Source organism: Nerophis ophidion, linkage group LG21, assembly GCF_033978795.1.
Source record: "Nerophis ophidion isolate RoL-2023_Sa linkage group LG21, RoL_Noph_v1.0, whole genome shotgun sequence".
Taxonomy (NCBI): Eukaryota; Metazoa; Chordata; class Actinopteri; order Syngnathiformes; family Syngnathidae; genus Nerophis; species Nerophis ophidion.
This window is the reverse complement of record NC_084631.1, coordinates 3,832,677-3,849,238: the sequence shown is the minus strand read 5'-3', so window position 1 is coordinate 3,849,238 and position 16,562 is coordinate 3,832,677. Positions and strand designations below refer to the sequence as shown.

The 16,562-nt window shown below is 41.4% G+C and overlaps 1 protein-coding gene across 5 annotated transcripts in view; it reads right to left on the bottom strand.

Moving 5' to 3' along the window:
- taf2 (TAF2 RNA polymerase II, TATA box binding protein (TBP)-associated factor) overlaps nucleotides 1-16,562 on the bottom strand; it is a 101,546-nt gene that overhangs the window by 34,103 nt on the left and 50,881 nt on the right. For 3 of the 5 annotated variants that reach the window (XM_061881620.1, XM_061881622.1, XM_061881621.1), the window contains exons 16-22: nucleotides 16,258-16,323; nucleotides 12,354-12,480; nucleotides 10,665-10,790; nucleotides 4,887-4,955; nucleotides 4,634-4,774; nucleotides 880-990; nucleotides 575-768 (exon numbers count right to left, since the gene is read on the bottom strand). In XM_061881620.1, the coding sequence (XP_061737604.1) occupies nucleotides 575-768; nucleotides 880-990; nucleotides 4,634-4,774; nucleotides 4,887-4,955; nucleotides 10,665-10,790; nucleotides 12,354-12,480; nucleotides 16,258-16,323 (834 nt within the window). The remainder of the gene's footprint in view (nucleotides 1-574; nucleotides 769-879; nucleotides 991-4,633; nucleotides 4,775-4,886; nucleotides 4,956-10,664; nucleotides 10,791-12,353; nucleotides 12,481-16,257; nucleotides 16,324-16,562) is intronic. The other 2 variants (XM_061881624.1, XM_061881625.1) reach the window with 1 other exon arrangement.

The following is a 16,562-nucleotide window of genomic DNA, read 5'->3' as shown; positions in this document are numbered from 1 at the left end:
CCCTCAACGCCTTGACTGTGCCTAGAAATTCTGTCCATAAAAGTTATGAACAGAATGGGTGACAAAGGACAGCCTTGGCGGAGTCCAACCCTCACTGGAAATGTGTTCGACTTACTGCCGGCAATGCGGACCAAGTTCTGACACTGATCATACAGGGAGTGGACCGCCACAATAAGACAGTCCGATACCCCATACTCTCTGAGCACTCCCCACAGGACTTCCCGAGGGACACGGTCCAATGCCTTCTCCAAGTCCACAAAGCACATGTAGACTGGTTGGGCAAACTCCCATGCACCCTCAAGAACCCTGCCGAGAGTATAGAGCTGGTCCACAGTTCCACGACCAGGACGAAAACCACACTGTTCCTCCTGAATCCGAGGTTGGACTATCCGGCGTAACCTCCTCTCCAGTACACCTGAATAAACTTTACCGGGAAGGCTGAGGAGTGTGATCCCACCATAGTTGGAACACACCCTCCGGTCCCCCTTCTTAAAGAGAGGGACCACCACCCCGGTCTGCCAATCCAGAAGCCATGGAAGACAAACAGTTCATCTCAAATATTGTGATAATGTACCTGATAGTAATTGTGTTCCTGTAGCTTGGCAAGAGTTTTTCCATGTTGAGGAATCGGGTAATCTCCTCCAGTATGAGATGTACATCAGCGTTTAAATTGTCCACCGTACGCATGTCGTTGTTGATGCTGATGGCCGGCGTCAGGGAGTTGGTCAATGCTTCAATCAGTTCCGCGCGGTAGTAATTGTCTGAGAACTGAACAAAAAAAAAAACATCTCATGAGAACTCGCGCAGTTACTAGACAATCTTAAACAGTCAAATAATGATTGCTGATGATTGATGTTGCAGGAATAAAAGTGTTTTTACTTTGTTTTTCCTGTTGTCATTGTACTTGATGAGGTCCAGGATGAAGTTGAGGACATCTCTGGGACAGAGATTCTGGACATCACGGAGTAATGCCATGGCAACGGGCATCGTCTGGCAAGCAACACAATTTCATCAGATACAAATGACCAAGTGTTTTTTTTTTAAACATTCACATTTGATAAAAAGTGCTGTTTTTAAATTACCTTAAAGGGGAACATTATCACCAAACCTATGCAAGCGTCAATATATACCTTGATGGTGCAGAAAAAAGGCCACGTATTTTTTTAACCGATTTCCAAACTCTAAATGGGTGAATTTTGGCAAATTAAACGCCTTTTCTGTTTATCAGTCTTTTAGCGATGACGTCAGAACGTGACGTCACCGAGGTATTTTCATTTTCAACACATTGCAAACACCGGGCCTCAGCTCTGTTATTTTCCGTTTTTTCGACTATTTTTTGGAACCTTGGAGACATCATGCCTCGTGGGTGTGTTGTCGGAGGGTGTAACAACACTAACAGGGAGGGATTCAAGTTGCACCACTGGCAAGAAATCTGCCGCCAGACCCCCATTGAATGTACCAGAGTGTCTTCACATTTGGCGGGTGATGCTAGGACAGACATGGCACAGAGATGTATGGATAACCTGCAGATGCATTTGCAACCATTAAGTCAACAAAATCACAAAGGTGAGTTTTGTTGATGATGTTGACTTATGTGCTAATCAGACATATTTGGTCACGGCGTGACTGCCAGCTAATCAATGCTAACATGCTATGCTAATCGCTGCTAACATGCTATTTACGCTAGCTGTATGTACATTTGAAACTAGATACCCACATTTAATGCGAAACAAACACTTACCAATCGACGGATTTAAGTTGCTCCAGTGTCACAAGATGCGAAAGTCCTGATCGTTTGGTCCGCACATTTTACCGGCGATGCTAATAAGGCAGCCATGCTATGGGCCACTTCATTAGGTACACCCATGCTATGGCTGAATAGCGTCAATAGCTATTCGCTTAAAAGCTTCAGTTTCTTCTTCAATTTCGTTTTCGCTATCTGCCTCCATACTCCGACCATCTGTTTCAATACATGCGTAATCTGTTGAATCGCTTAAACCGCTGATATCCGAGTCTGAATCCGAGCTAACGTCGCTATATCTTGCTGTGGTAACCGCCATGTTGTTTGTATTGGCAGCCCTGTATGACGTCACAGGGAAATGGACAGTCGCATCGCAAATAGCGAAAATCAAGAACTTTAAAGCTTTTTTATGGGATATTCCGGGAGGTGTAAAATTTTGAAAAAAAACTTCGAAAAATAAAACAAGCCACTGGGAACTGATTTTTATTCTTTTTAACCCTTTTGAAATTGTGATAATGTTCCCCTTTAAGTCGTGAACTATAGATCCCAATGGTTGTAATCTGTGCTTTTGAGGGATGTATGGGTTACTATGGTAACACTGGGACTAAGGCACAGCAGAGTTTGTTTACCAAGAAGCCAGGGTGAGTGTCAGGGACAGACACGGAAGCGGATTGAAGTTCTGCAGAGTTTCACATGCGGTAAATACCGGACAATAAGCGCCTACTTTTTTCCCCTACAATTTGAACCTTGCGGCTCAAAAAACGGTGTGGTTACTTTACAGATGTTGCTGTCTTCCTGTCATTTTTGTTGCAAAGCTATTAAAAACACACTCCGGCTATATTTACTAAAGGTTTTCCGTGTATTAAAACCCGTGCAAACTTGATAGGGCATGCAAAACTGATTCACAAAACGTGTTCAAGCCGGATTGTGTCTGTTAAGTGAGCAGAATTAGGCGTGCAATCCATTTTGTGTGTCTGTCTTCATTAATATGCAAAATACATGCTATTCATCAAAAGAGCTACAATACTGGGAGAAGAAGATGCAAATGTAATTAGGTAGCGGGAGGAATGTGATTTTTGAACACTCGTCACCGTTTTATGAGCATTTTTGTTTTTGTTTTTGATGTACAGTCCAGAGTCCTACGTGTGTCGACATTTTGAACGGTCAGAAATAAAACATATACGTCCCACTGGGTGTGAGTTTTCCTTGCCCTTATGTGGGCCTACCGAGGATGTTGTAGTGGTTTGTGCAGCCCTTTGAGACACTAGTGATTTAGGTCTATATACAGTAAGTAAACATTGATTGATTGATTGATACGACATTTTCTATTCAGCAACATCATTTAATAATTTTATAGCTGCTAAATAACTTAAAGGGCTGATTAAAACAAATTCTATTGATGTGTTTTGGTGTCCTTTAGTATTTTTAGTACTCTGGAATGCCCTCCCGGTAACAGTTCGAGATGCCACCTCAGTAGAAGCATTTAAGTCTCACCTTAAAACTCATTTGTATACTCTAGCCTTTAAATAGAGTCCCTTTTTAGACCAGTTGATCTGCCGTTTCTTTTCTTTTTCTTCTATGTCCCACTCTCCCTTGTGGAGGGGGTCCGGTCCGATCCGGTGGCCATGTACTGCTCGCCTGTGTATCGGCTGGGGACATCTCTGCGATGCTGATCCGCCTCCGCTTGGGATGGTTTCCTGCTGGCTCCGCTGTGAACGGGACTCTCGCTGCTGTGTTGGATCCGCTTTGGACTGGACTCTCGCGACTGTGTTGGATCCATTATGGATTGAACTTTCACAGTATCATGTTAGACCCGCTCGACATCCATTGCTTTCTTCCTCTCCAAGGTTCTCATAGTCATCATTGTCACCGACGTCCCACTGGGTGTGAGTTTTCCTTGCCCTTATGTGGGCCTACCGAGGATGTCGTGGTGGTTTGTGCAGCCCTTTGAGACACTAGTGATTTAGGGCTATATAAGTAAACATTGATTGATTGATTTTTTTTCGAGTAGAACAAGTAATAAACATTTTTTTTTACATATCTCATTCACGTAAGAGACTAGACGTATAAGATTTCATGGGATTTAGCGATTAGGGGTGACAGATTGTTTGTTAAAGGTATAGCATGTTCTATATGTTATAGTTATTTGAATGACTCTTACCATAATATGTTAGGTTAACATAGCAGTTGGTTATTTATGCCTCATATAACCTACACTTATTCAGCCTGTTCTTCACTATTCTTTATTTATTTTAAATTGCCTTTCAAATGTCTATTCTTGGTGTTGGGTTTTATCAAATAAATGTCCCCAAAAAATGCCACTTATACTCCGGTGCCACTTATATGTTTTTTTTTCCTTCTTTATTATGCATTTTCGGCAGGTGCGACTTATACTCCGGAGCGACTTATACTCCGAAAAATACGGTATGTATTTTTTGCGTCTTGAGCGGAGTAAGGACAGCTTCTCTCGAAAAAGCGCACATTTAGCTGAAAAAAAAAAAAAGTGCTTTCAATGTAGATGCACTGCACGACTGTTTTTAAAATACCCATAAAAAGTGGTAGATGTCTTCTGCATGTTTGAAAACATAGCTTAACGCCACAGGTAGAGCATGATAACATGAATGTGCAGTAAATGAGTGTCTCCATGGCGATGCCCCGTACAGTAAACGCAATATCCTCAAATTAAATAAGGCAGTCTGCACCATTTTTGACTTGTCCGCGTAGTGTTGGTCCATCGCACGCAACACACCCACTAATAGTACACACTATTTTATATATTGCATGCAATGTTTAGAGCGGTAAACCAAGCCATACGAGTTTTATGTATCACAAGCAATCACTTACAAGACATCCAACAAAAGATTTCATGCACGTTTTAACCTTTAACCTTACCTTCTGCAGGAAGTAGCTCTGGAAGTTGATGAAGTTGTTGGTCTTGACAATATTGGGGCAGCTCTTGCAGCAGAACATTCTGGTGAACAAGGACTTCATAGCTGGTGGACCCTGCCATGTGCTCACCATAGCATTGGCGATCTGAAAGTATTATGTCAACATAGGAACAAGGACCATATTAAAAGCCTTTTTATTGATATTTGTACATACTTCTATTGTATATTGACTTGTGCATTTCAACCATCTCACTAGCCTTTTCGATGTGCTTTTTGGCAACACGTGAGATGGAGTCTATCCCAGCTGAAGCGAAGTCCACGCTCCACTGGTCACAAGTCAATAATGATAAAAATAAACTTCATGAATTCATCAGTATCAACTTGCCATATCTGATTTGTTACATTTGCATGTTTCTTTTAAGACCACAGCTTATTTGCAACTTTAAAGAAAAAGGCTCCAACACTCAGATAAACAAACACAGTACAGATGGGATGTTCTTGGCGCAAAGACCATCAAATGTGACTATTAAAAAACAAAGGGTGGCCACACTTTTCTTTGCCATTGGCCACATACAGAGTGAAGTGAAGTGAATTATATTTATATAGCGCTTTTCTCTAGTGACTCAAAGCGCTTTACATAGTGAAACCCAATATCTAAGTTACATTTAAACCAGTGTGGGTGGCACTGGGAGCAGGTGGGTAAAGTGTCTTGCCCAAGGACACAACGGCAGTGACTAGGATGGCGGAAGCGGGAATCGAACCTGCAACCCTCAAGTTGCTGGCACGGCCACTCTACCAACCGAGCTATACCGCCCCAAAAATGCTCATAAAACGATGACGAGTGTTCAAATTAAATCAGAGAAATTAAAGAACGGTGGGGACGGTTTGGTATTATTTACTTTTCAATATTTTACTTTTTATTACGGCTCTCAAAGACGAGATAAAGCTTACTTTAAGCCTTCCGCCCGATTGTAGCTGAGATAGGCGCCAGCGCCCCCCGCGACCCCAAAGGGAATAAGCGGTAGAATATGGATGGATGGATGGATAACTGCACTATTTTGTTTGTCGCGCGATTAGCGTGAGTTCTGTGTGAACCTAAGGTCCATTCTGTTGCGGTGGAAAAGCAGCTGGGTTCCAGCTCTCCAGTCCAAAGGCAAAACCCAGTAACTCAATTTGATATTGTAATTTGTTCCGTAAGTAAGCTGTTACGCGCATGGCAGGACCTAGCAACTACCACATAACCGCGTAGATACAACAGCAAAACCTAGTATCTCAAGGGACCAATCAGAGCTTCTTTGTCAGTCGCCTTATTGTCTTTAATGAGACATTTGCACGAATGGGGGCCGACTGTCAACTTGATTATGTGATATTATGGCACGAGGGGATATTTGGAAGCACCTTCATTAAATGTATTGTTCTTGATTCTTCCCCTTGCATACTCTTTTGGGCAGATAACTGTGGAGGTCCAAATAAAAACTGGACTCTGTACACGGCTCTTGTCCAATATGCAAACGCAGAATGGGGCCCACCCGAGATTGTGATAAAATTACTGGATAAAGGGCACACGTTCATGAGAGCAGAGTCAATCCATGGCTCAATCGGCAAGAAAATGAAAGCTCAAGAAAACATCTATACTTTTGATGACTTTGTAAATCTTTGTAAGACAGCATCAAGATAGATTGGTTTTCCCTTCTTTTCTCAAAAGCAGCTAGAAGTGAGTTACTAGGTTTTGCCTTTGGACGGGAGAGCTGATGTTGAGTCGAAGGAACAACTATGAAACAGAAATGGACAAAGAAAAAGCTTTGAAACCCAGGTGGATCTCTCTTCTAGTCCATTAGACATCCTGCCCACAAATTAGTTAAAAAAAAGTTTGCAGCACTATTGCTCTCCATAATTAAATGTTTCCTAGTTTCTGGTTGTGTACCGTCCTATTTGAAGAAGGCAGTGTTCAGTTACTTTAGGGGTTTCCAAACTTATTGACTGGGGGGGGGCCGCATCGGGCTAAAAAAATGTGACTAAATATATATATATATATATATATATATATATATATATACACACATACACACAGTGGGGCAAAAAAGTATTCAGTCAGCCAGCGATTGTGCAAGTTCTCCCACTTAAAATGATGACAGAGGTCTGTAATTTTCATCATAGGTACACTTCAACTGTGAGAGACAGAATGTGAAAAAAAAATCCAGGAATTCACATTGTAGGAATTTTAAAGAATTTATTTGTAAATTATGGTGGAAAATAAGTATTTGGTCAACCATTCAAAGCTCTCACTGATGGAAGGAGGTTTTGGCTCAAAATCTCACGATACATGGCCCCATTCATTCTTTCCTTAACACGGATCAATCGTCCTGTCCCCTTAGCAGAAAAACAGCCCCAAAGCATGATGTTTCCACCCCCATGCTTCACAGTAGGTATGGTGTTCTTGGGATGCAACTCAGTGTTCTTCTTCCTCCAAACACGACAAGTTGAGTTTATACCAAAATGGATACATGGATGAGAATGTCATGTGGTCAGATGAAACCAAAATAGAACTTTTTGGTATAAACTCAACTCGTCATGTTTGGAGGAAGAAGAATACTGAATTGCATCCCAAGAACACCATACCTACTGTGAAGCATGGGGGTGGAAACATCATGCTTTAGGGCTGTTTTTCTGCTAAGGGGACAGGACGATTGATCTGTGTTAAGGAAAGAATGAATGGGGCCATGTATCGTGAGATTTGGAGCCAAAACCTCCTATCAGTGAGAGCTTTGAATGGTTGACCAAATACTTATTTTCCACCACAATTTACAAATAAATTCTTCAAAATTCCTACAATGTGAATTCCTGGATTTTGTTTCCACATTCTGTCTCTCACAGTTGAAGTGTACCTATGATGAAAATTACAGACCTCTGTCATCATTTTAAGTGGGAGAACTTGCACAATCGCTGGCTGACTAAATACTTTTTTTCAGCATTGTAAATATGAAGAAATTGTGGACAAAACAGGAAAAGTCTCCTCGACAGTATAGAAGGATTTTGTAAAACAGACCGTAGTCAGACCAATGTGGTCTGTAAATGATGCAAGGCGCTCGTCCCCACCAACAACTGTAATACCATACCAGCTTAGCCCAGCTCACCCTTTAGAGCACAGCTGTAACTTCCTGACACTAAACCTGCAGACAATAGTTCTAGATAGAGCCTGTGGACCACAGTTTGAGAATAACAAATATAAAGTCAATCAATTAGCATGTCAGGTGGATCTGCATTTTGTAACAATAGGAATTGGTATTTGTGTTTCCGTTGTACACGGACGTATTTGAGTGAAGAACCAGAAGCCAAACTGAGTGTTGACAACCACTGATGCATATCTGCGCACTATATAAATAAAAAGACTCAGTGATTACATGCATTTTTCACTTTTTTGAGTGGATTAATATAACGTTGGTGACGGTTGATGAAGCGCGGTAATGGCGGTCGTGAGTAAAGCACGTTCACATCAAAATTACACTTTCTCTTCTTACTCGCGTGTGTGACTTTAGGGGACTTTTGAGGAAGAAATGTTGTTACAATCTTTTACGGGGTTTTGCTTCCTTATTAAATAAATAAATGGGTTGTACTTGTATAGCGCTTTTCTACCTTCAAGGTACTCAAAGCGCTTTGACACTACTTCCACATTTACCCATTCACACACACATTCACACACTGATGGAGGGAGCTGCCATGCAAGGCGCCAACCAGCACCCATCAGGAGCAAGGGTGAAGTGTCTTGCTCAGGACACAACGGACGTGACGAGGTTGGTTCTAGGTGGGATTTTGAACCAGTGACCCTGGGGTTGCGCACGGCCACTCTCCCACTGCGCCACGCCGTCCCTATTAGTGATTAATCCAAGCTTTTTATTAAAAGTTAAAAAAAAGTTGAAGTACCAATGATTGTCACATACACACACACTAGGTGTGGTGACATTATCCTCTGCATTTGACCCATCACCCTTGATCAGCAGTGAGCAGCAGCGGTGGCCGCGCCCGGGAATCCTTTTTGGTGATTTACCCCCAATTCCAACCCATGATGCTGAGTGCCAAGCAGGGAGGTAATGGATCCCATTTTTATAGTCTTTGGTTTGAACTCACAAACTACCGATCTCAGGGCGGACACTGAGTAGATTCTTTTCACTGTCTGGAGTTCCTCACTGCTAGCAGCAGTGTTGCCAAGTGCATGTATTTAATTAAGTGCAAGTAACTTTTTTTCCAAAGTCGCTTGAAAAGTCCATGAGTCACTGGTTGAGTATTACTGGACTTGTTTTTTTTAATGTGTGGTTGCTAATTTGGTCCTGCTTTTCTGTCCCCACAATTACAAAAAACATGTCCATCCATCCATCCATCATCTTCCGCTTATCCGAGGTCGGGTCGCGGGGGCAGCAGCCTAAGCAGGGAAACCCAGACTTCCCTCTCCCCAGCCACTTCGTCTAGCTCTTCCCGGGGGATCCCGAGGCGTTCCCAGGCCAGCCGGGAGACATAGTCTTCCCAACGTGTCCTGGGTCTTCCCCGTGGCCTCCTACCGGTTGGACGTGCCCTAAACACCTCCCTAGGGAGGCGTTTGGGTGGCATCCTGACCAGATGCCCGAACCACCTCATCTGGCTCCTCTCCATGTGGAGGAGCAGCGGCTTTACTTTGAGTTCCTCCCGGATGGCAGAGCTTCTCACCCTATTTCTAAGGGAGAGCCCCGCCACACGGCGGAGGAAACTCATTTGGGCCGCTTGTACCCGTGATCTTATCCTTTCGGTCATGACCCAAAGCTCATGACCATAGGTGAGGATGGGAACGTAGATCGATCGGTAAATTGAGAGCTTTGCCTTCCGGCTCAGCTCCTTCTTCACCACAACGGATCGGTACAACGTCCGCATTACTGAAGACATGTCTGTCCCGATAAATATTTTTCTATGATACAAAACGTTTGCACACGGTCGACTGATGAAAATAACTCGAATAAGTACGCCGAACCGACAGGCTGTGCTCTCATGGGCACATAGATTGCCTGGTACTCGACACAATATGACAACAGGAAGTGAATTTGTGTGACATCACATTAGCCCAGTGTGATGCACCCAACACACATGTTTTCCTTATTGTTAAATAAAACATTTACACATTACAACAGAAGAAGATAAACATATTTAAACACTCCAAAAAGTATGGCGCCTACATAAAACATTTCTTCTGCCAAGTATATCTATTTAAAAATGTGTGTATGAGTAGTTTTTGTGCACATTTAACAATACTGGGATAATAATGATCATTAAATGATTATTTTGGTGACAACCGCGACATGATATTTTCATATAAACACAGCCCTAAATACTGTATACCGTATTTTTCGGACGATAAGTTGCAGTATTTTTTTTCATAGTTTGGCTGGGGGTGCGACTTATACTCAGGGGCGACTTATGTGTGAAATTATTAACACATTACCGTAAAATATCAAATATTATTATTTAGCTCAATCACGTAAGAGACTAGACGTATAAGATTTCATGGGATTTAGCGATTAGGAGTGACGGATTGTTTGTTTGTTAAAGGTATAGCATGTTCTATATGTTATAGTTATTTGAATGACTCTTACCATAATATGTTAGGTTAACATAGCAGTTGGTTATTTATGCCTCATATAACTTATACTTATTCAGCCTGTTGTTCACTATTCTTTATTCATTTTAAATTGCCTTTCAAATGTCTATTCTTGGTGTTGGATTTGATCAAATAAATGTCCCCAAAAAATGCGACTTACACTCCAGTGCGACTTATATGTTTTTTTCCTTCTTTATTATGCATTTTCAGCCGGTGCGACTTATACTCCGAAAAATACGGTATATATTTCAATCATGCACATTTTTATTTGTTCTAACAAATATGTCTAACTAATGGAAAAATAGATGAGATATAGTACTGTGTTGGCCATGTTAAAATAACAAGAGTATATTTTGAAAAAAAAAACTGCATATGGTAATATCGGAGGAGAAAAAGACTATGATGCATTTCATACCTTGGCCAGACAGAAGCAGGCTTGGATGCGGACTTTGTAAAAACACTGTTCTTGTTCAAGGATGTCGGTCAGAGCAAGTCTGGAGGCAGGAGTTGGGAAACTTTCAAGAGCAAATATGGCCTCTTCCTATTGAACAGAAAACATCAAACATTACTGAAATACACACCTTTGTTGCTAGAAAGAGATGGAAATGTCAATTGATCAAATCTTGGCGTCTTATATTCCAGTAAAAGTACTCATTATCGACAGCCGCCACCCTTCACTCTACCGTGCCTGCAAGGAGGATATCAAAGGTGAGACGTGTCACTCTATAATCAAAGACCAAGTACCGTATTTTTCGCACTATTAGGCGCACCTAAAAACCTCCACTTTTCTCAAAAGCTGACAGTGCGCCTTATAATCCGGTGCGCCTTTTTGGACCAATAGACCCCAAAATGGCTCCTATTAAGATACACGGTTACAACGTAGAGTTTAAACTCAAGGCGATCAGTCATGCAGTAGAACACAGGAATAGAGCAGCAGAGAGAGAATTTAGAAGCGACACTGACTCGATTAATGACGACTTGGACGAGACGGATGTTGGATGCCGTATTCGCCCAACTGTTTGATTCGGACACTGAAGAAGAAGAAATTGAGGGATTCGTGAATGAGGAATAACTTAAAGTGAGATTCACATGTTTATTTTGTGTGACATTATTGTTTGAGCAACATTGAGTTATTGATATATTGTTATTGCTTTGCACTATTTCGAGTGTTTTTTACGCGTTTATTGAATCGAGGAAAGGTTCCCCTCCACTATGTGATATAAAAGTTGCACTACGTATTATACCTTGCTGTTGTTAAAAGATAAACTAAATTAATTAAAAAAAAAAATGTTTTTTTTTTTTTTTATTATCTTTCTAGCTATCATTATCAATCAATCAATCAATGTTTATTTATATAGCCCCAAATCACAAATGTCTCAAAGGACTGCACAAATCATTACGACTACAACATCCTCGGAAGAACCCACAAAAGGGCAAGGAAAACTCACACCCAGTGGGCAGGGAGAATTCACATCCAGTGGGACGCCAGTGACAATGCTGACTATGAGAAACCTTGGAGAGGACCTCAGATGTGGGCAACCCCCCCCCCTCTAGGGGACCGAAAGCAATGGATGTCGAGCGGGTCTAACATGATACTGTGAAAGTTCAATCCATAGTGGCTCCAACACAGCCGCGAGAGTTCAGTTCAAGCGGATCCAAGACAGCAGCGAGAGTCCCGTCCACAGGAAACCATCTCAAGCGGAGGCGGATCAGCAGCGTAGAGATGTCCCCAACCGATACAGGCGAGCGGTCCATCCTGGGTCTCGACTCTGGACAGCCGTATACATTATGTATACGTATCGTTGCATTTGAACAACTTTATTGTTGATAATAGAGGTAATCTATTGGTTTTGTATCCACCTATGTCTTTTGTTTTTTACCATGGCAGAAGAACTTGAGCTGAATGTGACAGCGTGTCATAATTACGACGATCATTTGGATTAAAAAAAAAGTACAAATCATTTGTCCAGAATCTTATTGGTCTTCCTTAGTACAATCCGATACAAATTGGTCCCAAAAAATACCGGTAATTGGTAAAGATCCGGAGTTATGTGGCACTGCCCTGTTTACTACAATTGGGGGGTGGAGGGGTGGGGAATCTTACCTGTGCAACGACGTCCCTTTCATATCGTAGCTGGTACTGCCACATAAAGTCGGCTTGCTCCAGTTCTACCTTGCGCAGGATGGACATGTCTGGGTCGATGCGGATCCACAGAAGAGGAGAGTCGGCACTGCACAATAAATGCAAAGTAGGAATACATGATACGAAAAGCCATATAGCAGTCTTTGGGCAGTCTCAAAGTTTTTATTATTTTATTTAATACATATCTACTTATTCAACATTTGGAACAAATGTCCTATAAACAATTATGTCGGAATAATTGTATCAAAGTTATCACAAAACTTTGTGTAGCCATGAGTTCCCTGCGAGAGGACAAAAGCTGTCTTTGATCCTACAAAGCAAAAAGTTTGTAAAACTCCACTGTGTAGGATGGGGAGTGACATGAGGGCGTCGGTTTCTTTGACGTATTGTAATCCACAGGAAGATTTTGTCTTGACCCCCCTCGAGGCACCTTTTCTTTGAACTGTTTTGTGACCGAGGACAACGGCTGTTTACAACCTATTCTTTGAACAAACCTTTTCTTTGAACTGTTTTGTGACCAAAGGCAGTGGCTGTTTACGACCCCATTCCTTTAGAAACAGCTATTCCCACGTAATCAGGGAAAGTCCAAAAAAAGACGAGGCGTACAATCTTTCGTCCGAACGTGGTGGGACACTGTACCAGAGTACAGCCCAGACCTTTCTCCTCAATTGAGCCAAATTTAATTCTGTCTCTGTTTAATTCCTTGCTTCTTTGTCTGTTCAATAGATGTCATCAGTGCTTGAACCTGACATCTTATATTGGAGGTCAAGTCTATTGCAGCAGATGACAATAGAAGTAATTGAAGGATATCTTTTAAGGATGTAACAAAATAAAATACGCTACCAAAAAAGTGTAAAGAACAAAAAGAAGGTACGATGAGTTTTGACTCGCTTGCTGTAGCAGCTGACTTCCACTGCAGTGTTTACAAGATGGGGGATGACGTGAAGCATTTCATAAGTTTCCATCCACCCGCATCAAGCATGCATTAAATTGATCATTCTGAAGCCAGAAATTGTTGAACTTGCACTTACCCATTTTTTGCATTGGATTTTTGTCAAGTTTTCTCTGCTGCTGTGCTAAGCTGTAACGACGCACCGCTGCGTGCGTACACACTCGTTAAATTTGGACCGGGCAGCAAAGGTAGCGTATTTTAGTTGTATTTTAGTTGTATTTCGTAGTTCCGTTATAGCAGGGGTCGGGAAGCTTTTTGGCTGAGAGAGCCAAGAAAGCCAAATATTTTAAAATGTATTTCTGTAAGAGCCATATAATATTTGTATTAACACTGAACACAACTGAACGCGTGCATTTTTAAGTAAGACCAACAGGTCTCTTATTCTTTGTAATAACATTGTTATTCTGAAGCAAACTGTGGAGGGGGCGTGGCCTGCGGGCCTGCAGCGAAGCGGGGTGTTGCCAGGATCGGCCTCGAAATCAGCGACAGGTGCGTAGACGGCCCACCTGTGCCTTGTTATCTAATCATCTGTCGCTCTATAATAAGCAGCAGCCAGGAGGAAAGACGAGGTTGGGGCTGGAGCCAGAGCACGAGCGAAAATTAAAGAGAAAAAGACAACTGCTGGAAAGCAACTGAGAGACTTATTGAAAAATAAAACAATATTGTAACCCTGAAACAGGCTCTCATGTCGGTGCTTGGTGGTCTGAAGAACCCCCAGGAGGGCAAGCCCCACACTAACCAATAATAAATAAATAACTTCTTACCATTAACGCAATTTATTGAACAGGTGCGGTAGAAAACGGATGGATGGATTAAAAACGCATGAGAATGTTTTATATTTTGAACGTTATTTTGATTACAAGTGGAATTATTCATTACTTATCGTGTTAAGCAATGTCAGCTCAGATTTATCAGAGAGCCAGATGCAGTCATCAAAAGAGCCACATCTGGCTCGCGATCCATAGGTTCCCTACCCCTGCGTTATAGTGTCCTGAAAATCGAAACATTTAAAAGCAAGACTGAAGTTTACGCATATTTTAATTAAAAGTAATGTTAATACATTTTTAAGACCTTTCAAAATCCTATGTATGACCTTTTATAAGATTTTAGACGTTTTAAAGCCTTAAATTCAAATTGAAAATACTTTTTAAGACCCCAGGGATACCCTGACAGCTGTGTTTGTATCTCTTTCACACCCCCTGCAGTAAAATCAATTAAAAACATCAAATTACCAGTAGTGATATTTAGGGATGGCTATCGAATTCACTACTTTTTTGGCACCGACTAAATTCTACCAGGCACCGATACACATAAAATCCAACTGTGCCTTGTTACGGTACCTGGGTTGCGCGTGATGTCACGCCGGGTTGCCGACTCAGCCGATGTTTTGCACTTCGGCACTTGGCGATCACTTCAACATAAGTTAAGTGAGCTCTCCACTTTTTCCAAAAATGTGCTAGCTTGATGCTAGTATACATTGGCTTTGCCATTGACATGCGATTACAACACCTGCTTATGTGTTCATGAAAACTACAACTAAGATGCATGTTACAATCGAACAGCTGGTGTGTGATAAGTACAATTCTTACAGTATTAGCACTTTTTAGGGCGCAAGTAAGACTAGACAGCAACGACTAAATTAATGAACCAACACACCATACACTACCGTATTTCCGTGAATTGCCGCCGGGTATATAGTATGTGCCTGACTAGAATTACTGCCGGGTCAAACTCGTTTCGCAAAATAATTAGCGCACGCTTAGCATTACCGCCGGCTCAGGATTAAAGCCGGGTCAAACTCGTTTCGCAAAATATTATTTTTATTAGCGCATGTCTAGAATTTCCGCCAGGTCAAACTCGTTTCGCAAAATAATTAACATTTGCCTGAAATGTCCGTCGGGTCAAACTCGTCACGTCACGAGTGACACTTCACCTGTGGGCTAATTTCAATAATTTGAAATCGCATAAAGGGAAGAAGATTAAGAGCTACTCAGTAGGATTTAAGGTCCAAGCTATTGAATATGCTAAAAAGAACAGTAAGCAGCTATGTTTTATTAATATACCGTAGCTGCGTGTGTCAAATATGAGTCATTAAATGACTCCCGCCTCCTGGTGGTAGAGGGCGCTAGTGATCCTTCTTGCGACTACTCGGCTGCAGAAGAAGTGACAACAAGCAGCGATCGTTTATTTTTTCCTCTCGCTTGCACTTTTAACATGGAGGATTACATATCTAAAATAAAACAGTTTTCTAAACTGGACTTTAAATTGAAGCCGGAGGTAATAAAGGAAGATCTCCATCGAGACAGAGAGACTTTTAAAACTGAAGAAAGATAAGGAAGACTTCTATAAACAAGTTATCGATGCTTTTGATCAGAAGGAGCTGCGCATGGACTTCATTTATAAGTAAAGGTAAGACCATAATAACGTTGTTTTTTTATCAATTGTGCTTTTCATGATGGTGTCCTTACATCACACTCAAATTTATAAGCGCAGGCCTAAATTTACCGCATGCCTTTGGTAAACGCCGGAGTGAGGTTTTAAATTAATTAGCACCCTGCGGCAAATCAAGGAAATAGGGTATACATCACTGCCATCTAAAGTCTTGGACTTGCAACTGCAGACGAGACTCAGAAATGTGGTAATAAAAACAAGATATAACAAATGGACAGCAGTTATTATCTGCTCAATTTTAAATGTAACAAAAAATTTGATTTTACTATCAAAAACAATATTTATCAACACACACAAAAGCACCGAAAATTAGTGCCTGTATCGATTCGCAGGTACCAAAAATTGGTACAGTATCGGTTCTAATGTGAACAGTACCCATCCCTACTGATATTACCCTGTGATAATGCAGGATGAAGTCTGCCATTTGTCTACTGAACAGGATCACCGCAAATCATCACTTACTCCATGGCTGATAAATCCATGTCCACTTCTTCTCCATTCATCAAAGGAATCTTCTTTTTCTTATTTCTGGGGAAGACAAAAATAGACAATATGTTTCCAAAATCAATGTTGTATGATTTCTAAATGATGTACATGTATTGAGCAGTTGTGCTGATATGTTTATACACCATGGCAGAATGTGGAAATATCCAACAGTACATGAATATTACAAAATCCTCTCTTCACTCATTGTTAGTGGTCTGGTAAAGACATTTATCAACAAATAATTGTATTTGCTCTTTTAAATCATAATAATAACATAGCCT